Here is a 22,906-nt window from a genome sequence, read left to right as displayed (position 1 = left end):
TCTGCTTGTAAAGCTGTATTACAACAATGATGACTGTGCACACGTCGCTCTGCAGAAGTTCCGGACACTGAAGGGTTTGAGAAAAGGCGTTGGTCCGATGGCTACCGTGGGTCTGGAGAAAATGATTCGGAAATTCGAAAAGACTGGTTCTCTTGTTGTGCAACCTGGTAGAGGGAGGAAACGAATTGATTCGACGTCAGTAGAAGCAGTGGCCACAGCAATGCAGGAGGAGATGAGTGGTGGTGTGCAAACGTGTAGAGCACGGAGAATTGCCCCAAGATTGGACATACCCGAGAGCACGGTGCGTAAAATCCTACGAAGCATCCTTCTATGCTAAGATGACCCATGCGCATGAGTTGTTTCCTGATGACATGCCAACAAGAGACCTTTGCCTTAGAATTTCTTGCTCGCATGGAAGTGGACAACGATTGGCAGTGGAAGATTTTGTGGATATACGAAGCTCACTTCCATCTGACAGGATATGTCAATACATAGAATTGTCGAATACGGTCAAAGGAAAAACCACACGCAAATCAACCAGTACCACTTCATCCTGTAAAGGTCACTGTGTGGTTTACGGCGTCATTTATCACAGGGCCATATTTTTTCGAAGAGACAGGTGCTTCCGGTCCTATCATCTGACATTCATTCGTAAGCGCTATGAGTGTCCTTTGCACAACCACGTCATTTCAGCTCTCCAACAGCGTGGAACTGTGGATGGGATCATTTTTATGCAAGATGGCACACCTGCTGCAAATCCAGTTAAGCAGCTGCTGAAGCGCCATTTCGGAAATGCTACAATTATCAGCCCCCATTTCACTACAGCCTGGCCGTCCCGGTCACCTGATCTTAATCCGTCTGACCTCTAGCTGTGGGGCTATCTGGAAGATGTGTTCAGTGTTCCGATTGAAAACGTAGCTGTATTGAAGGCTCGCATTGCGCAACACATTCTGTACGTGACACTTCGATCAGTTGTGGAACATGCTGCTTCTCTATTTCAAATTGTTGCAGAAGACGGTGGACAGCATATTGAACATGTTTTGCGCCAGTCACACAAATTAGTAATCCGATTTGACTTTGACTGATGCTTTTTATGTTGTTTTTGGCCTCAGGACAGCTAAAAACCGATGCGAGTGTGCTTTTTATGCGGTTTTTGGCCTCAGGACAATTAAAAACCGATTTTATTGATGATTTTTATGCGGTTTTTGGCCTCAGGACAATTAAAAACCGATATTTCCCATCCGAAGTGATATGACCTTGCCGTGGTGGATGAGCTTACGTAACTAACAGTAACACACTTGTACATCTATGCAAACTGAGTAGTACAGTTTGCTTAAGGTCAGACGTACACCTTATGCATTGTTGTACGATTCATTTGTCATTTGCAGTCGACCACTATTAAATTATGATGCTTAATGTGCCATCTATTGCTACATTTTGTAACTATATTTCTTCTGCCATACGTTTTCCGCCCTTCTCCGATAACATTCCGTTGCAATTTGACGCCATTCTGACCTATGATCTATTTCTACAGTGGTTTAACTATAATTATAGTCGCCCTGTATGTGGAGTGAGCATAGTGAACTGCGGATGTCACCAACGTCAAAGTGGGATTGTAAACGGCTTATGTTTGCGTACATTGCGCTCTAAGACCGGATTATAATGCCAAGCGTATTTCCCCAAATAGTAGACATTTATTAAGTAGTAACGGCACTGGAAATAATTGTTTTTTTTACGGATGTAAATCGAAATACTTCAAACGAGGAAAAGTTACTTTTCATAGATAAGTAACAACAGTTCTAATTTCTAGAAAGAGGCGCTTTACATGATGAAAAATATAGAGACATACTGTAATCAACAGTTAGTAAGGTAGGACTATTTTATGTCCATTATTATTATCGCATGCATCCGTTAAAACAATAAATTTGTTTCACATATTTATCAAAAAATACATACGTACAACTATTTACGCTATATAGGGTGATTCCACGATTATGTTACAAACATTCATGGATGATGGTGAAGGGTAAACGAGTATCGACTGGATGTAAGGGACCCTGGTTCCGAAACGACCGAGTCGAAGGCTATAATCAAAAATCGTTTCGGTAATTGGCAGTGGAATACATATACTCATCCTGTTGTTCCTAAAAATGTGGAGTAGGCAACTTTCAGAGGAGGCAGTATGGACCAAAACGAGAAAAAACGTCTAGTAAACATGGGCCCTAAAATGCATTCCTTAAGTGTTTTGAGCACTTGTTCATCTTCGCTGGCGTGAAACTCATCCTTTCTACTGCTAGCTCTTCGCTTTCCATAGATTTGGAGGAGGTGGTATGCACCAAAAATTAGCGAAAAAACAGTCTAGATCGTGACGGTTATTTTATTAAGATGACGGGTTTCGGCCTGGTCTTATGTCATTCAGAAAAGCGCTGTGAAAGATAGAACTCGTGCTAGTTACATGAAGAAGTCAGTGAATTAAAGTAATTTATGTAATTAAAACTGAAGTGCTGTTACCCATCAGCTGAAACTGACGATGTCTTGAACAGTCAGTAGACCTCATTCGCTGAAACTGCTGCTGTTGGCTTTTTTTCCTTTAATGTAATTTCATGCCCCTGCCCCACATGGACAGGGGAAGGCTGGCAGTGGCACAACCCGCCGCTCTTCAGCCGAGTGGCATTACAAAAAATAAAAATGAGAGCTTATACAGGAAAAGGGGTGGAAAAAAGGAGGATATAAAAACACAGTAAACAGAGACCATGTAAGATAAAATACACACTAACACAAGAGCAGTCATTGGGGGGCAGTTAAAAAGCTCGACATAAAACTGTTGGCGATTCTGGGGCACTTAAAATACATTGGAGTCACAAGTTAAGTCGGCCATAGTATAAAAACTCAGAGCGAGAGACACTTAAAAAGCCACTGTAAGCGATGGTACACACACGAAGAAGAAAAACCCCTGGTAGGGACCTACCAAGGGACAAGAGGCCTGAGAGGAGGGTAAAAAATGGGAGAGGAAGGTACAGTGGAGGGGGGGGCGGATGGGGGCGGAGAAGATAAAGAGGGGATGCACCAAGAGGCAGGAGATGGGTAGGGCAGGAGATGAGGCAAGGCAAGTCAGGAAGTGCAGAGACACAGAAGGTGGTCATGGGAAAGGGGGAGATGCAGGAGAGAGGAAAACTGATCAGGGGAAGGGAAGAAGGGAGAGGGAGCCCTGAGGAGGAGGAGCAGAAGGAAGAAGGTGGGATTAGGTTTGTTAGGAGTAGTAGATATCAGGACGAAGCTCATCATCCGGGAGGGGTAGGTGCTGGAAGTTGCGTTTGGAAAGGAGTTGGAGGGTGTGGAGTTGAGAGAGGGCGGGACACAACGGTAAAGACGCGGCAATGGGGTGGGGATGGAGAGGAGTGGGAACACCAGGAGGTGGGGACATGGAGTCAATGGACAAAGTACAGGGTGCAGATGTGTTCGAGGTAAAGAAGATAGTGGAAGGGGATGAAGTCATAGAAGATGCAAGAGGGGGATGGAAGGTGGATACAGAAGGCAATGTGGAGTGGATGGCGTTCTAGGATTTGGAGGGCTTTATAGAATCTTGGAGGGACAGAAATCCAAGCGACACTGGCCTAACAAAGGACAGGGCAGATCAAGGATTTGTAGGTGTGAAGAATGGTGGAAGGATGCAGTCCCCATGGCGTCAGACAGGAGTTTAAGGAGGCGGAGTCTATTGTGGGCTGGGATCATGAGGAGTCCAGGTCAGGTGACAGTTGAGGAAGAGGCCAAGGTATTTTAGGGTAGAAGTGAGGTGGATAGGATGACCATAAATGGTAAGGTAAAAATCGTGGTGCTGGAAGGAGCGGGTTATACAACCTGTGATGATTGCCTGAGTCTTGGAGGGTTGACGCGAAGGAGCCACTGGTTGCACCAGGCAGTGAACTGGTTGAGATGGCTTTGAAGGGTACGTTGGGACCGCGAGGAAGGTGGTGTCATCAGCAAATTGGAGGAAATGATCAGGTGGGTGAGGTTTGGGTATATCAGCAGTATACAGGAGACAGAGGAGAGGGGAAAGGGTGGAGCCTTAGGGCACACCAGTGGTGGAATAGGAAGTACAGGAGTTGATATTGTGGATAGTGACAGAGGAGGGATGACGGGAGAAGAAAGAAGCAACACGATGGAGAAAATTGATGGGGAGAGCATAGGTCTGGAGTTTGAAGAGAAGCCTGGGATGCCAGATACAGTTGTAGGTGTTCTCGAGGTCGAGGAAACCAAAGATAGCAGAGCGACAGGAGTTAAGTTGGAGGGACAGGAGATTGGTAAGATTAAGGAGCTGGTCGTCCACTGAGAAGGAGGGCCAGAAGTCACTCTTGGTAAGGGGAAGAAGGTCGTGCTGGTTAAGGTAGTGATGAATACAGTGGGAGAGGATGGACTCAAAGACCTGAACACAGATGTGAGGCAGATCGGACGATAGGAAGAGGTATCAGAGTGGAGTTTGTTGGGTTTAGGGAACAGCACAACAAGGGAATTCTTCCACAGGTCAGGGTAAAAGCCAGTGGAGAGGAGGACGTCGTACAGAGTACCAAGGGCAGGCAGGATGGATGGGGGGGGGGGGGGAGGATTCCTTGAGGTGGCAGTAGGTGACATTGTCGTGACCAGGAGCGGTGTTGTGTTTGAAGCGGAGGACGAGTTTGATGTCTTGTGCAGTAATGGGAGTGCTTACATGTGAAGGGGGTAACTGATCCAAGTACTGGAAACTGGGGGAGAGTGGTGGGACAGATATATCAGTGTGTTTGAGGATGGTGGGGATCAAAATGGGGATAGTCAGGAATGTAGAAGACCTCAGAGCGGTGGGAAGCAAAATGGTTAGCCTTTCTGAGGTTGTCAGGGAAGGAGCGGTTGTCGTGGAGAAGTGGGTAATGCGGGGCGGGATGGCTACCAGTAAGGTGTTGGAAGGCTGACCAGTACTTGGAGGAGTTGACAGTGAGAGTGGGGTTGAGGCATGTATGTGTCTGGCGCCAGTCCCGTAGTTTCCTTACTGTGAGGAGGTAGCAGATGTGTCGTAGTAATTGCCGTTGGTGGAGGAGTGTATCCCGGTCACGGGTGCGGAGGAAGGAGCGGTAGAGCTTGTGGGATTCATGGAGAGGGAGGACGGTCTGTGGAGGAAGTGTAGGGCGGTGAGGGTGGATGAGTTTGGTAGGAACGTGGGCCTCCACAGCGTCAGTGATGGTCTTCTGGAGGAAAGAAGAGGCATGGGTGACGTTAGAGGGATGGTGGGGGTGGCTTTCGACATGTGAGGCAACGGAATCGCGGTAGGCATCTCAGTCGGTACGGTGGTAGTCGTGGGCGGACTTCGGAGGGGCAGCGTGGCGGGTGGCACGAGGGCGGCCTTGGGCAGAGGAGATGGTGAGAAGGACAAGTAGGTGGTCACTGCTAATGGGATGGGGGACGTCTGCGGGGATGCGACCAAGGAGGTTGGGGGAAGCGAGGATGACATCCAGGGTGGAGTTACTGCTGTTGGCTAGGCAGCATTGCGTTATATAGATCTGGTGAGGGCGTGTTTGTACTGTACAACGTCAACGTCAGCTGATGAACGATTTATATAATTACTTATTTTAAGATACAGTTTATCTGAAGTTAGTAATTATAAGCACTGCCTGTAGGACAGAACAAAATATTAAAAATCGTGAGTAATGTAATAATATTATTTAAAAATTATTTCTTTTATTTCTTGTTGTTCCATCTGGAGGAAATAATGTACTTAACTAGTATAAAATATCTATAGCATGGGTTATTTGATCAAGAGAATATGTGTATAGAACAAACAAATGGATTAATGTAAAATAATTATCATCTATGATAATTATGCAGTAGTTACACTGTGTTCTGAATAATAAGAAATTTAGTAGAACATTGGGGCACTCTTCTGGCCTGAACTTGCCATCTACGGACGCCGTTGCCATGAGGACATCATAGAAAGATGGCGCGAGTAAGTATCAAAGACATATTACGATAACGACTGAGGTCGATCGCAGCTGTCAGAGATACTCAAGATACTCAGAAGTGGTGCCAGTACATTTTCCCCCATAAGTTGCCAACAAAAAGCTTGTGATACTCATAATACAGACCTGTTATGACGAAAGAATAATAGAACTTGGCAGCGTCAACGTATAAAATCCGATCATAAAATAGGTCTGATCATGTAATAAAACCGGAATGTTGGTCATATCGCTTAATACAGCACTATTTTTTCACACAAAAAATGCTTGGAAATTCATAAACCGTATTTTTCGAAAAATTATGTCAGCATATAAAACCTAGTGATAAAAGTGCATATTATCTAGTAATAAAACTGGAAAAGATCCTAGTGTAGTCACTCAAGTCAACATTCTGTTAATAACGCCACAAAACATATGTATCTATCTGTTACGAGATTTTAGTTCAACTTCAGATCGCTCCGTACCCATACTCCTAGTATATTACAGAAGTAACTGCTTCCAGCGATTATTTTGCAATCGTGTAATCGTACAACAAAGGGTCTCTCTATGTATTCGCAATATGGACATTTCTTTACGCTGAGAGTCAATTACTACTCCCTGCACCAGGCGTCGATACTTAGCAGGTCTTCCCGTATTTCGGTGCAATTTTCCGGCGTCGCGACTTTGTGTTCAACTGCATCGTCCTTGAAAAGCCTCATAGAACTTTCGATGTTGTCTACTATGTCTTGTACATATATTTTGAAAAGTAATGATCTCATAGAACTCCTCTGACGCATACTCGAAATCACTTTTACCTATGAAGGCTTGTCTCCATACTGTGTTCTGTTTGCCAGAAACTCTTCAGCCTAGTCGCACAGTTCGTCTGCTATTCCGTACGCTCGTATTTAGTTCATTGGGTGACAGTGCGGAACGTATGGAATACCTTCCGGAAGTCAAGGAACACGGCACCTACCTGGGCGCCTATATCTACTGCCTTCTGCGTCTCGTGAACGAACAGAGTGAGCTGCAGTTCACACATCATTGTTTTCGGAACGTATGTTGGTTCCTACAGAGGAACTTTCGACCTCCAGAAATGACATACGTGAACAGGAAGCATGTTCCAAAACTCTACAACTGACCGATGTCGGAGATATAGATCTATAGTTCTGTACCTCTGTTCGACCACTTTTCTTGAAAAGGAGAGTAACTTCTGTTTTTTTTTTTTTCCAATCGTCAGGAGCACTTCGCTCTTCCAGATAGCTACGGTATACTGCTGTTAGAAGAGGACAATTCTTTCACATGCTCTATGTAGAACGGAGTTGGTATCCCGTGAAGTCCTGTGGCCGTTCCTGTGTAGAGCGAATCCTGTTGCTTTTCTGCCCAGTGGACACTTATTTTGTCACCCGTGAGCCTATTTAAAGGAGGTAATGCATCGCTAGTATGAAATAGCTTTGGAAAATGACGTTTAGTACTTCGTCCTTTCTTTGTCGTCGTCAGTTTCAGTTCTATTATGGTCACAGAGGGTCTGCGCAGATGGCTTCGATCCGTTTACTGATTTTACGTAAAAGAAAAACTTCTTAGGATTTAATGTCGTCTTTAGACAGACTTTTGCATCGCATTCGTTCAATGCTCCACACATGGCTCTCCTTAGGCTAATTTTGACTTCGCTTTTGTTTTTGTTTGTCTGTGAGGCTACGGCCACCATTAAATTTGCAGTGAAGACCTCTTTGCTTTCGTACATAAGTATAACTGAACTGTAGAACAAAACAAATGAATCTAACTATTGTAATTATTTTTGCAGCTGTCGTGACTTTGGGTACACTGCCTGCAGCAAACCCACCACCGGTCATTTTCAGAGCTGACCATCCTTTTGCATTCTTCATAGTAGATCTCCAAGAAAGAGTCTTAATGTTTGCGGGTCGGCTATACTCTGTACCACCTTAAATGCACAAGTGGGAAAAAATCGAAGGCTCCAGTTCAAATAAAAAACAAACATTGCCTGTGATCTATCGTTAATAAATTGGAAAATAAGGTTCCGTACCAGGAAACCACATTATATCGCTGTATATTACTAGTCTGCAAGAGATGAATAAGTCATAGTATGAAAAATGCTTTCACTAAATAAACTTCGCTGCTGAATGGTCTATAATTTTAGACTAGATTTGTTAAGTGCCTACAGTCGACTTCCACAGTTTAGGTGCCTTCAGAAATCAAAATTGTGATGCATTATGAGTTATTTTTATTATGCAAGCCTCATCAGTGCTGTAAATTGTTATTTTCGTCCTGAAGAGTTCGTCTGACTAACAAGTAATGTGCGAAGTAAGTGCAGTCGACTGGAAAATATGATTACAGACTTCTTTGGCTCTGAAGAAGAAAAGGACATGACATGTTGCAGAAGTTCGTCGTTTCAGATATCAGTACTGCAAGCCTATCTCAGAAATATTTACAAAAACACTACAAAACGTCGAAAGAAGGTAATATATCACCGTTATTCTAGCAAATGCAGATCATAAATTGCCATAACAGTTCACCATAACAGAAAAAATTGGGAATAACCGTACCAACTTTAACGGCGTACTTTAAGAATAGCTCCGGATAAAATATGTAGGTTTCTTTATAGCTGTAAGTCATTACCAACGTTCCATGTTTAGGGAGTACATCAGGATAAATCCATCAAACTGCTCGCAACCACATACATTTCTTAAGTTTACGGTAAAGCTATTTAAGGGCAGCAAACTTCATTGTATCAAAGTCGTGTGAGGTATTTTTACTTAATTTTAAACATCTAGTACATACAGCCCAATTAAATGAGGTCTGCGCCCTCATTTAACGTGTTGTGAAATATTTATTTGCCCCCTTCCTTACTTTGCTCTTCACCCTCTCTTAAAACAGTCCAGACACCTTACAGTAAAGGCACAATGTAGACATTTGTAATTTTACGTGACAATTAAGGTGTCTTAGAATGAGTAAGTTGTCTATGTTGCAATAACTATCTTACTTAAGACATATTAGAATACCTACCTCACTTCAGTAATTACAATACAGTCGAAACTTAGAAAAAGGAAGAAAGAAGACATTAGAAAAAAAAGCAGAGAGAATAAAAATGGGGCAACTTGTAAGATGTATTTCTAGGAAGCTAAGACTGAGTATACGATACACATTTCGTAGGGAATTACAGTTCCCTGGAACAGCTGTAAGCTGTACAGTAGATGCGGAGCATACACTGTGCGAAACATCATTGTTGATTTAAAGCCAGATACCTGTACTGTTGTAGAGTAATTAGTCCTGACAGACTGCGTACTGACCCATGGCGAACATTGCTGTTGTAGTGAAATGACACTTTGTGGCACATACAACCTTGCAGAGACCGCAATCTGAGTCTGATGTACTTCAAAGATTCCAAGGACGCTGAATCTTCAAATCGGGGTCAAAACCGAATATTTGTGGAATTGCATTGCTAATTTCGCAAACAATGTTTTCGAGATCTGAAGTTTTCTATGGACACTAGCGAAACTGGCAGTGCTTCGTAATTGATAAGTACACTATGTGATCAAAAGTATCCGGACACCCCCAAAAACATACGTTTTTTATATCAGGTGCATTGTGTTGCCTCCTACTGCCAGACACTCCATATCAGCGATCTAAGTAGTCATTAGACATGGTGAGAGCAGAATGGGGCGCCCCGCGCAACTTTCAGATTTCGAATGTGGTCAGGTGACAGGATATCAATTGCGTCATACGTCTATACGCGAGATTTCCACACTCCTAAACATCCCTAGATCCACTGTTTCCCATGTGATACTGAAGTGGAAACGTGGAAGGACACACACTGCATAAAATCGTATAGGCTGACCTCGTCTGTTGACTGACAGAAACCGCCTACAGTGAAGAGTGTCGTAATGTGTAATAGGCAGACAGCTATCCAGACCATCACACAGGAATTCCAAACTGCATCCGGATCCACTGCAAGTACTATGACACTTAGGCGGGAGGAGAGAAAACTTTGATTTCATGGTCGAGCTGCTGCTCATAAGCCACACATCATGCCAGTAAATGCCAAACGAAGCCTCGCTTGGTGTAAAAAAATGGCTCTGAGCACTATGGGACTTAGCATCTGTGGTCATCAGTCCCCCAGAACTTAGAACTACTTAAACCTAACTAACCTAAGGACATCACACACATCCATGCCCGAGGCAGGATTCGAACCTGCAACCGGAGCGGTGACGTGGTTCCAGACTGAAGCGCCAAGACCGCACGGCCACACCGGCCTGCTCGCTTGGTGTAAGGAGCGTAAACATTGGACGACTGAACAGTGGAAAAACGTTGTTTGGAGTGACGATTCACGCTACACAATGTGGCGATCCGATAGCAGGGTGTGGGTATGGCGAATGCTCTGTGAACGTCATCTGACAGCGTGTGTAGTGCCAACAGTAAAATTCGGAGGCGGTGATGTTATGGTGTAGTCGTGTTTTTCATGGAGGGGGCTTGCACCCCTTGTTTTGCGTGGCACTATCACAGCACAAACCTGCATTGATGTTTTAAGCACCTTCTTGCTTTCAACTGTCGAAAAGCAATTCGGGGTTGGCGTTTGCATCTTTCAACACGATCGAGCACCTGTTCGTAATGCACGGCCTGTAGCCGAATGATTACACGACAATAACATCCCTATAATGGGCTGGCCTGCACAGAATCCTGACCTGAATCCTATAGAACACTCTTGGTCTGTTTTGGTACGCCGACTTCGTGCCAGGTCTCACCGACCGACCTCGATACATCTCGGCAGCGCAGCATTCCGTGAATGTCCGGATACTTTTGATCACATAGTCTATGTACGGGAACTGAATACACGGCTAATCTGGGGTATCCCTAGGAAACGTGTCAGGACGTAACTTTGAACTACTCGTTGCGACTTTACTTTATTTGACGGTATATAACTGGAAAACTTAATTGGTCATATTGGATATGAACGAATATGTCTGAACGCTCTTGCCCGAATTATTTCCAATGTTTACTGCAATACTCTTATAAGCATGGACACGGGCTACTTATTTTTTAAATTAATAGTATACAGGTTTTATGTTAAAACGATTGCAACGAAGAAAATGTTACGCTGTGCTGTGAAAATGTGTGGTCTCGTTTTCTTTCTAGCAGTCGTTTTTAATTGTGACAGGAGGACATTTGTACCATTAGACAAATTATTTTTCCATAATTTCAAACAAAAATTGTATACACAACACTGTGACAGAGCGAGGTGGCACAGTTGTTTGAACGTTGGACTCTCAACTGGGAGGATGACAGTTCAAACCAGAGCCGGCCATCCTGATTTAGGTTTTCCGTGATTTTCCTAAATCGCTTCGGGCAAATGCCGGGATGGTTCCTTCGAAAGGGCATGGACGATCACCTTCCCCATCCTTCCGTAATCTGATGGGACCGCTGACCTTGCTTTTGATCGCCTTTCCCAAACCAAACAACCAAAACACTGTGCTATTTCGTTTTCTCCTTTGCATTCGGCTGTAACAGAGAACTTTAATATTAGTTGTGTACGTAATTTATCCTATTATGGCCAGAATACTGCTAAAATATCTGAATCGTCCGGAAATTCGTAATGTTACGCATTCGCAAGTTTGAAACTGTGCGAAATAATCGCTGAAGTTACTATCTTCACAGATGCAGCACCTGGGAGATTCATACTAATGATACCAACCGACCCACCAATTCACTTTACGCTGTCGTAGTTAAAACCTACTGCAAGAAAGAAAACTAAACCGCACCGTATCAAGAAAAACACAATACAGCATTTCTTTTCTCCCAGTAGGTTTTAATCTGTATATTGTTCGAAAAAAATTATAGCACACATCCGTCCAAATGTTTATTAGAGTATTGTCTAGAAATCTAAGTCACGTGAAACCACATGAGTAAAGCAATATGTGTCATAATTAACTGTGAAACATCCACGCTTAAGAATCAGTGATGGATTAAATAAGCACTACGCATTGCATTAACGCTTTAGACGATTTAGACCCTAGCAGTGAAACTTAACTTTTGTGGAATCATATTTTCCTGGAGACATACGAGTCTGAAATTCATCTTCGATAAGGACAGAAGCTGAAGTAATGAATTAAAATTTGTGTCAAGGCTGGGACCTGAACCCACGTCTCGTGCTTGTTAGGCAGCAGATCCCAGTTCAAGTCCCAGCTTTGGCACAAATTTTAATTCATTACTTCAGCTTCTGTCCTTATCGAAGATGAAGTTCTGACTCGTATCTCTCCAGAAAAATATAATCCCATCAGATCAATAGATGACCTACGCCTGAAGTACAGGCAGGATTTCCCCATTATCTACCAAGCCAGAATGCTACTGCAATATCAGAGACCCTCGGCAACAGTGACAATTTAACAAAAGGGCTGAAGGCGCGAACTGAAGTTTCTGTTAAGGAGGGTGTTGGACGAGTTTAGTCCGTACAACTGCAGAAGCCATATTCCGATAGTGTTGTATTGGTTACCGCATCTGCCTAGTAAGCAACCGACCTGCGTTCAAGTCCTGGCGTTGGCATAAATTTTAACGCATTGCTTCAGCTTCTATCCTTAGGTAGGGGTATTCACAATTCTTTTATTCGCAAACACTGATAACGACAGTTCACTAACTACTTTAAATAAATTCAAGATTTGCATGTCTCTCAATATATTACAAAAATCTGTATGCGCAAAAAATGAAAAAGACCTGACGCTAAATTACTTATTGCACAATTAAATACCGACGAAAATTGAATTGGGATAATACAAATGACGATTGGCAAAGTGAAGTGGTGAAGGGATTAGATATCCTCCCTTTATTAATAATTTTACCGCAACCTGCTTTCACATCAAGCAAAGTCTCTGTATGGCTAGAGAAAGATACAAGAGTTTTCTGTACAGCTGCGATCGTACTGTCGAACACGGGAAGGGGTGAACCGTAAATGGTGTTGAACCCCTACGTTCCGTTTATCCTAATGTGCTGACGCTGCATGTTACTATCACCGTACTGGACGATGTAACGTGTGCAGACTGCTGATGGCGTCGCTGTCTGCCATCAAGTGCTCTGCTGTGGACTGCAACGCCGGACGCCATCAATGGCCGTTGCAGACGAGAACTGTCTTCCACGTCTGCCGTCCCTTCTTATTCCATATCCGATATCCCCATCGAAGTTGATCCACGTCCAACAAAAAAATGTGTTTGCACGATCTGCATAAGTTCCGTTTTCTAAAACTGAATCCATATACAACCTGAATGAAAAGGACCGCCGGCCGCGGTGGTCTCGCGGTTCTAGGCGCGCAGTCCGGAACCGCGCGACTGCTACGGTCGCAGGTTCGAATCCTGCCTCGGGCATGGATGTGCGTGATGTCCTTAGGTTAGTTAGGTTTAAGTAGTTCTAAGTTCTAGGGGACTGATGACCGCAGCTGTTAAGTCCCATAGTGCTCAGAGCCATTTGAAAAGGACCAGCCAACACAGCGTAATGCTTTTCAATTGACCAAGATTTTTTCTAGTCTTTTTTAACAATATTTTCCCATTTCATATTTTACATGTATAGTTACACACTGAAGCGCCAAAGAAACTGGTGTAAGCATGCATATTCAAAATACAGAGATATGTAAACGGGCAGAATACGGCACTGCGGTCAGCAACGGCTATATAAGACAGCAAGTGTCTGGCGCACTTGTTAGATCAGTTATTGCTGCTACAAAGGCACTTTATCAAGATTTAAGTGAGTTTGAACACGGTGTTATAGTCGGCGCACGAGCGATGGAACACGGCATATCCGAGGTAGCGATGAAGTGGGGTTTTTCCGTACGATCAATTCACGAGTGTTCAGTGAATACCAGGAATCTGGTAAAACGTCAAATCTCCGACATCACTGCGGCCGGAAAAAGATGCTGCAAGAATGGAACCAACGACTACTGAAGAGAATGGTTCAACGTGACATAAGTGCAATCCTTTCGCCAATTGCTGCAGACTTCAACGCTGGACCAAGTCTCAAATTCAACGAAACATCAGCGATATGGGCTTTCAGAGCCGGAGGCCCACTCATCTACCCTTGGTGACTGCACGACACATAGCTTTACACCTCGCCGGTGTCAGTCAGCACCAACATTGGACTGTTTATGACTGGAAACACGTTGCCTGGTCGGACGAGTCTCGTTTCAAACTGTATCGAGCGTGTGGACGTGTACGGATATGGAGAAAACCTCATGAATCCATGGACCCTGCATGTCAGCAGGGGACTGTTCAAGCTGGTGGGGGCTCTGTAATGGTGTGTGGCGTGGACGGTTGGAGTAATATGGGACCTCTAATACGTCTGGATACGACTCAGAGGTGACAGGTACTAAGCATCCTGTCTGATCACATCAATCCATTCATGTCCATTGTGGATTCCGACGGACTTGGGCAATTCCAAACACGTCCAGAATTGCTACAGAGTAGCTCCAGGAACACTGTTCTGAGTTTAAATACTTCCGTTCCCCACCAAACTCTCCAGACACGAACATTATTGAGCATATCTGGGATGCCCTGCAATGTGCTGTTCAGAAGAGATCTCCAGCCCCTCGGACTCTTACGGATTTATGGACAGCTGTGCATGATACATGGAGTCAATTAGTCAGTTCTCTGTAGCACTACTTCAGACATTAGTCGAGTCCATGCCACGTCACGCTGCGGCACTTCTGCGTGCTCGCTGGGCCCTACACGATATTAGGCAGGTGAATCAGTTTCTTTGGCTCTTCAGTGTATATGTTATATGTTAAAAATATGTAGCCTATGTCTCCCCAAATTTTATTAGAGCATCGTGTAAAAATTTGAAACACAAAAATTTTCACGATTTATGTTAACAATGTTTCCGCATTAAATATTTCTTAATTATATAATACATACATTAAAAATATATAGTATAGGTCCAGTCTGATCTTTCTTAGAGTATCACGTAAAGATTTGAAGTAAATCGTCAAGAGATTTCTGATGTATGGGGAGTTTGGTGACCAGCGGTAGGGTTTACGCTCAGGAGGGTATTTCTGGAGGCACTCTGTAGCAATTCTGGACGTGTGGGGTGTCGCTTCGTGCAGCTACAGTTACTCAAGTCCGTCGGAATGCACAATGGATACGAATGGAAGCAGGTGATCAGACAGGATGCCTACGCACGTATCACCCGCCAAAGTTGTATCTAGACATATCAGGGGTCTCATATCACTCCAGCTGCACTAGTCCCAAACCATTACAGAGCCTCCACCAGCTTGAGCAGACCTCTGCTGACATGCAGGGTCCATGAATTCATGAGGTTGTCTCCATACTCGTATACGTCCTCAGCTCGATACAATATGAAACTAGACTCGTCCGATGATGATGTTTGGTTTGTGGGGTGCTCAACTGCGCAGTTATCAGCGCCCATACAAATTCCCAACCTTTGCTCAGTCCAAACTCGCCACTTTCATGAATGATGATGAAATGATGAGGACAACACAAACACCCAGTCAGCTCGAGGCAGGCGAAAGAGACTCGTCCGACCTGGCATCATGTATCCAGTCATCAACAGTCCAATGTCGATGTTGATGGTCCCATGCGAGGAGTATGGCTTTGTGTCGTGCAGTCGTCAAGGGTACACGATTGGGCCTTTGGCTCCGAAAGTCCATATGAATGACGTTTCGTTGAATGGTTCTCACGCTGACACTTGATGGCCCAGCATTGAAATCTGTAGCAATTTGCGCAAGGGTTGTACTTCTGTCAGGTTGAACGATTCTCTTCAGTGATTGTTGGTCCAGTTCTTGTAGGATCTTTTTCCGGCCACAGCGATGACGGAGATTTGATGTTTTACCGGATTCCTGATATTCACGATACACTCTTGAAATGGTCGTATAGGAAAATCCCCACTTCATCACTACCTGGGAAATACTGTGTTCCATCACTCATGCACCGACTCTAACACCACAGTCAAACTCGCTGAAATCTTGATAACTTGCCATTGTAGCAGCAGTGACCGATCTAACAACTGTGCCAGACACTCATTGTCTTATATAGACGTTGTCGACCGCAGTTCCGTATTCTGCCTGTTTACGTATCTCTCTGTTTGAATACGCATGCCTATACCACTTTCTTTGGCGCTTCAGTGTATGTATTGACACGAACACGTAGAGATCCTGACGTAGACGCACACTACAAAATCTACTCAAAATTGCTAAGCGAAGTTATTAAAAAAAGTAATTCCAACAACAGACTTAAAGATAGATGGAACGTAGGGAAACAGGAGACAGGAAAACCAGTCTCAAACCAGGATAATATCACATTTGACCTGAATTGAAGGGCGGTAAATGATGATCGTAGGTAGCAAATAATTATTTCTTAAGTATAGCTTAAAGTATAGGGATAAACAGTTCAAGAGGAAAACCACAGCAGTACATTGAATGCATCACCAACTTCTCCACTTGAAATTAATGTACATGAGCCGTGCGCGGCTGGCGGTTATGCCGTTTATTGCTAGTAATCTTGTTTTCGTGGTTCTGTCGCCTCGTTTTTCTTTTAATTCGATTTACTGGCGTCACTAGGTCGCTGGATTGCTTGCCCGTGAGTGGCAGCAGCAGCGCTTATCGATAACGGCACTGTCGTACCATCTCTGGAGCGACCGCGAGTATTTCCGGGTCGTCGTCTGTCGGGAGTTCAGGCGGGGACGGAGCGCCAGTGAGGCGCCGACAGCCAGTACTTGCCGAGCGCTGGCCACACACATGAACTGTCCGACGGAAGGAGACTGGAGCGCGAACGACCGCCGGTTGGTCGTCTCATTCGGCGAAATGTATTTGGTGTCTTGACCGTTTCTGGGCCTCGTCAGTTGGTCATCTTGCCGGACGTTGATCGGTTCCTTCCTCGTGCTGAGACGTCTTCGCCGATGGGCAAGAGTTACCTCTGCGTGGGTGTGTCCGAGCCAGTGTGCCCTGGTCGCCGTGTCTCCGAGCTCCGAACGGACATCGAGTTGATTCGCGTCGGAGCTGCAGTCAGCTCCGAACAGCCAAGACTCGCCCGACCGTTGGCGACACTCATAACTAGAATATGGACGACCTTGGTTGGTCGTTCAATCGGTCGTCTCATCGGACGACGTATATTTGGTCGCTGACCGCTTACGGAAATTCTGTGTGTGTGACTTGTCATTTCTCCTTGTTGTTCTACAGTTATTGGTTTTGGGATTGTCGGAGTTCTTAGTGCAAGTGTTTATGTGGAACTGTGTGTAGCTTCTGTGATTTCTGCTGAGCAGACGAATCAGTCGGTCGGTTGCGACGGAGCAGCGAGGAAGTCTCCGCGGCGTGTGACCAGGTCGGGGCCGCTGGCGGCGTGCACGCGCGGTCGCAGTTGTGTGGCACTAGCTGCGACAACTGTTAAGTTCGTCGCCCACCGCACCTGCGAACTGGAGTTGAGTAATCAGAGAACCTGTCATGAAAGCTCAACCGTTGTGACAGCTTTTCGCTGATTGCTGGTTGTTCCAGCTTGGGCTATCCCCGCAAGCAGCAACGTGATGGTGTGTTGGAGTCGGAAAAATTTTGCAGCCGTCTCCCTGTGTGGTCTTTAACTCTTGAAATGATTATAATTTATTAGTGAAGTGCTATGAGAAGACGTCAGCCAATCGCACGCTGACGGACCCCGCCCCAGGACAACACGACAGTAGGACATAAGCTCCGCGACGGACTGGCGACGCCCCAGTTGAATAGTAGCTTCAAGATTAGCAGCTTGTATAGAAGCATCAACTCTTGTTACTTCGCTTGTACTATCAAAGTAACAGACTTTGAATTCTCTATACTGAGGACATTGCTTATTTTGTATGTCGCCCTTTGCTTGCGACACATCGGTGTCATTACAAAGTTAAGTATTGTCTCAGTTCAATTTGTAATAAAACTCATTAATACGACTTGTTTGAATTGTTTGTCTAGCGAACCGAGTACGTAGGATTCCTAGACTCCACATATTTGACGAAGCGCATAGGGACACAATACTTGACATGGATAGACGTAACAGAAACAAATTTTAATTCTTTGTTACCAAGAGTCAACAACATTAACATTTTTGTGACGGTGTTCGTAGCGACAAACACTTGGCTGTAGAAATGGCTTACGAAGTCACCGCCACACTTTTAATAGCGGGCCGACGGGTCCGCTGGATCAGTAAACAGAAAGATGAAAACCCAAACACTCTGATTAAATAAAAGTCGGTACTTATCTTTATTTATGAAGATACAGAAACACAGTAGTGAACTCTGCGTCTACAGAAATCTGTCTAGTTCGAGTCGGAGCGGCTAGGTCAGCGTCGGCTGACGACAAACAACAACTCTGCTGCGATGAACACACAACTGACTAGCAAGTACACAATTCGGTGGCGAGTATACAACTGAGCGGCGAATACAGAACTGTCCTAGCGCTCGCGACTCCAGCGCTTAACAAGCCAGAAGCCAGCGGTGGCGTGCGCAGACTTGCGGCGATTTCCTGTATCGCTGGCGCTGCTTATGCGGACGGCGTCCGGACTTTGATACTGCCAACCTTTTGGCAGCGGGCTCGGTTGGCATTACTGGCTAGGATACAACAAACATAACCCTTAATTCCTACTACTGCTGATGCTATCCAGGCAGCCAGACCCTCTTCTGATTCAACAGGGGTTTTGTAAACAAGGTTGCACATTGAAACGTAGCAGGTTTACGCTTCATTTAACTGACTGATTAATTTCTACATGTTTGATAATTCATTTTACTCCGGGAGCGTCCTTTCAATGTTTCGTCTAGCTTATTAACCTCTGGATTCAAGAATTCTTCCGAGTATATTTTTTCTCCTGTTGGTGTTATACCTCTTTCATCCTTTGATCCCAAGATGTATGTGGATGGATAAACGTAATTATGCATGGAATATATAATAATCGGGGTTAGTCAAAGATGGTAGCTGTAGGGCAGCTAGCACCAACATAACAACGTGAGCAGAGTCGGCAGTGTTCGTGATTCCAAACATAGTGGGGATGAACAGGGCAGAGTTTGTGAGATTGGTTCTCACTGAGGTCCTACCCCCACCACCAGTTTTTCCAAACGGTTGGCGGTTGGTCCTGGAACGCGCTATGTTAGGACACTCTGGGGCCGCCGATTGAACGAGACGGACGCATGGGTGCGGCGCTCGTCATTGATGGTGAGAAAAGTTATTCATAACGTAGGTTTTTTGGGGTAACATTGATTATGAAGCATGTTCGGGTGTGAATTAATACCGGGAAACGTTCAACGATATTTTATTTGTAGAAATTTTTCAGATTAATGTGTTTCAACTAGCGGACTTGGGCGCGAGGTGATTGAGGGCATAAACCAACGGTTCTTGTTCTTAGGTCAACAGCGGATAGGTTCATTAATGTTTCATTTGTTGCATAGTTTCGTTCTGGATATAAGCAATATAAATTTTTCATGATTCAACGGTTTATTTTACTCGTTTCTTTGTTGTCGAACTTGGCCACGTGTTGCCCTCATTCATAACGGTGGTCACTGGATTTGCCATTCGTTAATCCTAGTATGAATAATGTGGAGTCATGAAGCCTGGGCGGGTTTGCTCACGTTGCACTGCGGTTGCCTAATACGCGATTTCAACATGAACTTATCCGCATGGTACTGCGTGTGTAGTAACACAAGTAATGTTTGAGAGAGTGAAAGGTAATATCCTTCCCTACTCCGAGCGTTAAATAGGTGTGACAATAACTAAATGGTGTTAAGAGGCCACCATTCAGTAACATTCATTTTTACCCATTTTAATCGTTAGTAGATGTAACTGGCGACGAATTGTTGTCTATGTTTCCCGTATGATAAGATGCAAGAGATAGTGAGTGCTTCATGTACGTTTTGTCACTGAGAGTGGTAGTCTTCCTAAATATAATAGATTTCATGTACGTTTTGTCACAAGGAGTCATAGTTTCCTTAAATGTTTTGTCACAGAGTGTAATAGTTTCCTTAAATGTTTTATCACAGAGAGTAATAGTTTTCTTAAATATTATCGAAATAAATCAGAACGATAAGTGAAATTCTCTCTTAGCGTTATTTAGTATCCTTAATCCATACCACTGAAATAATGACTATATTCTATGAATTTTCAATCCAGTCATATCCATTGTATGCATTATGCACTTCATGCGACTAACTGAATTCACAGTATCAGAAAAAGAAAGTCTTACCGTCCCTAATGTGCACGTATTGTTCCATGGCCATTCACCGATGTTGCGTTATCCGTTGTTTCATTTTTAAATTAGAATACTATCTTTTCTAGCGGGTTTGATTATCCATATCTCAATTTATACCGGGCCTAATTGAAAGAATTTAGACGGTAGAAATGGGAACAATGGAGCACTGCGTCCGCTTATATTAAAGGGAGATACTTCTTACATGAAAATTAATCAGCTTAACAAACAAAGGGTAGACTTTCAACATCTCTCGTCCCACAAAAAAGTCCAGTGGGGTCAAATCAGGGAATCGAATAAGACATGGTACACAATCACCACTGCCAATCTACTTTTCCTGAAACTGTCGGTTCAAGAATCGACGCACAGGGCGACTGAAATATGGCGGCGGCGCGTCGTGCTGGAAAAACACGCGCTGTCTCGTGGCGAGTGGCACGTCTTCTGCGTCTCCAACTACACAATACTCCTCAAGTCACCGTACGATGCGTGGACGAGGGTGCCCTGTACCACTACTAGCAATTTCCCTTCCTTTTCCACTCGCAAATATGAGTGAGGGAAAAACGACTGTGTATGCCCCAATTTCTTTTATCTTACCTTCGTGGTCCTTACACGCAGTGTATGTTGGTCGCGGTAGAATTGTTCGGCAGTCAGCTTCAAATGCCGCCCCTCTAAATTTTCTCAATAGTGTTTCTCGAAAAGAACGTCTCCTTTCCTCTAGGGATTCCCATTTCAGTTTCTGAAGCATCTCAGTAACACTTAACGAGTTATTCGAACCTACCGGTAACAAATCTAGCAGCCCGCCTCTGAATTGCTTCGATGTCCTCCTTCAGTCCGACCTGGTACGTACGCCAAATACTCGAGCAGTACTGAAGAGTAGGTCGCACCAGCGTCTTATATGCGGTCTCGTATGGGTGAAGTACTCTTTCCTAAAATTCCCCCAATAAACCGGAGTCGACCATTCCCCTTCCCCGCCACAGGTCTCATGTGCTCGTTCCATTTCACATCGCTTTGCAACGTTACGGCCAGGTATTTAAACGACTTCTTGTGCCAAACAGCTCACTAGTAACACTGTATCCGAACATCACAGGTTTGTTCTTGCTACTTATCCGCATTAACGTACAGTGTTCCACTTTTAGAGATAGCTGCCACTTATCACACCAACTGGAAATTTTGTTTAAGTAGTTTTGTATCTTCCTACAGTCACTCGACGTCGACACCTTACCGTACACCACAGTATCATCAGTAAACAACCGCAGATTGATGCCTACTCTGTCCGCCGGCCAGATCATTCATGTGTATAGGGAACAACAACGGTCCTATCACACTTCCCTGGGACACTCCTGACGATACCTTTGTCTCTGATGAACACTCGCCGTCGAGGACAATATACTGGGTTCTGTTACTTAAGAAGTCTTCGAGCCACTCGCAAAGCTGTGAAATTAGTCCATATGCTCGTACCTTCGTTAACAGCCTGCAATGGGGCACCGTGTCAGATTCTCTCCGGAAATACAGAAATATGGAATCTGCCTGTTGTCCTTCATCCATAGTTCTCAGTATATCATGTGAAAAAAGTCATCCAGCAACTTTGGCAGTGCTCTGAAGACGAAATTGTAATAATGCCTATCATTTAGTGGCTTTAGGAGATATGGCTCAGTTAAACATTCATCAACAACATCTTCCCACACATTCACGAAGAACAACAATTGATGAATGCGAGAAAATGTGGCGTATGGATTAACCTCACTCAAAACAAGCGAACTGTGGATGTTGAAGACCCCATCATGCCCGGGCGTTGCTTCACCTGTCAACAGCAGAGAGGACTAAAATGTAGAAGGCATCTGACACTGTTCCAGGTACCAATGCGAAAACTGTACTCTGAGTGGATAATCATCTGGTTACAAGTTGTGTACACGCTGTAAGTGAAGCGGATTAACAGTTGATGATGAAGGATGTCTCTTACATTCGTCTGATTCGTCCCCATGTTATGCGCAATTGCACTAGTGCTCATAGGGAATACGCCCTCTACTGGATTAAAATATGCTCACTGGTAATTACAACATTAGAGGAAAATGATTTTAGTTCCTCGTGCAACCTCCCAGAGTTAGCCGGTTTAAATAATTCTCACCCTGCATAGTCGAGCAGACCCTTAATGCATTACTTGGCAAAGCGAAGTAAAACTGCTATTTCTGTGCACAGCTACAAAGTATTTAGAAAGAAAGAAAGAAGACAAATGACTATGTCCTTAACACAATAGCCAAAACCTTAAGCTGTTTGCCTTGAAGTCTGAGAATAAACGGGAAAATTGCCATTATTCACCTTTTCAAAACTTAAGTTATGTATCTTAGTCATACGAGATAAGAAAGAGGGAATGGTGTGAATGACATTTTGTTTTTTTCAGCTGTTACGATCGTCACCTACTCCGCCTGGAATGCGCCGACCGTGTTCAAGGCTGACCACCCATTCACGTTCTTCATTCTAGATGAAGAGGCAAGAACTGTACTCTTTGCTGGACGGGTCTGTGCCCCCACTACTTAAATTGCAAAGCAACATTGTCTGTCGTAATTCTGGACATCTGTCGTGATACGTTTGTGGCAAGAAATTTTTGATCATTGTAAAAGTAATAAAATACACTTGGTTACATTGCTATCCCTCTTTTTGGCCACTAATGACATTACTGAATTAATTCAGCAGCGGATACTGATGAAGTGCAAGACGGTAAACGACAAAATAAACTATGTACATAATAAAATT

The 22,906-nt window shown here is 44.2% G+C and overlaps 1 protein-coding gene across 1 annotated transcript in view; it reads left to right on the top strand.

The window, feature by feature from the left end:
- The window catches only part of LOC124775306 (serpin B6-like), a 278,486-nt gene extending 255,796 nt beyond the window's left edge, over nucleotides 1-22,690 (top strand). Inside the window, exon 8 of the mRNA XM_047250142.1 lies at nucleotides 22,554-22,690. Coding sequence (XP_047106098.1) covers nucleotides 22,554-22,690 — 137 coding nt within the window. The remainder of the gene's footprint in view (nucleotides 1-22,553) is intronic.
- The last annotated feature ends 216 nt before the right edge of the window (nucleotides 22,691-22,906 follow it).

Source organism: Schistocerca piceifrons, chromosome 2, assembly GCF_021461385.2.
Source record: "Schistocerca piceifrons isolate TAMUIC-IGC-003096 chromosome 2, iqSchPice1.1, whole genome shotgun sequence".
Lineage (NCBI taxonomy): Eukaryota > Metazoa > Arthropoda > Insecta > Orthoptera > Acrididae > Schistocerca > Schistocerca piceifrons.
The sequence above is the reverse complement of the archived record's forward strand: the minus strand, read 5'-3'. Positions and strand labels throughout refer to the sequence as shown.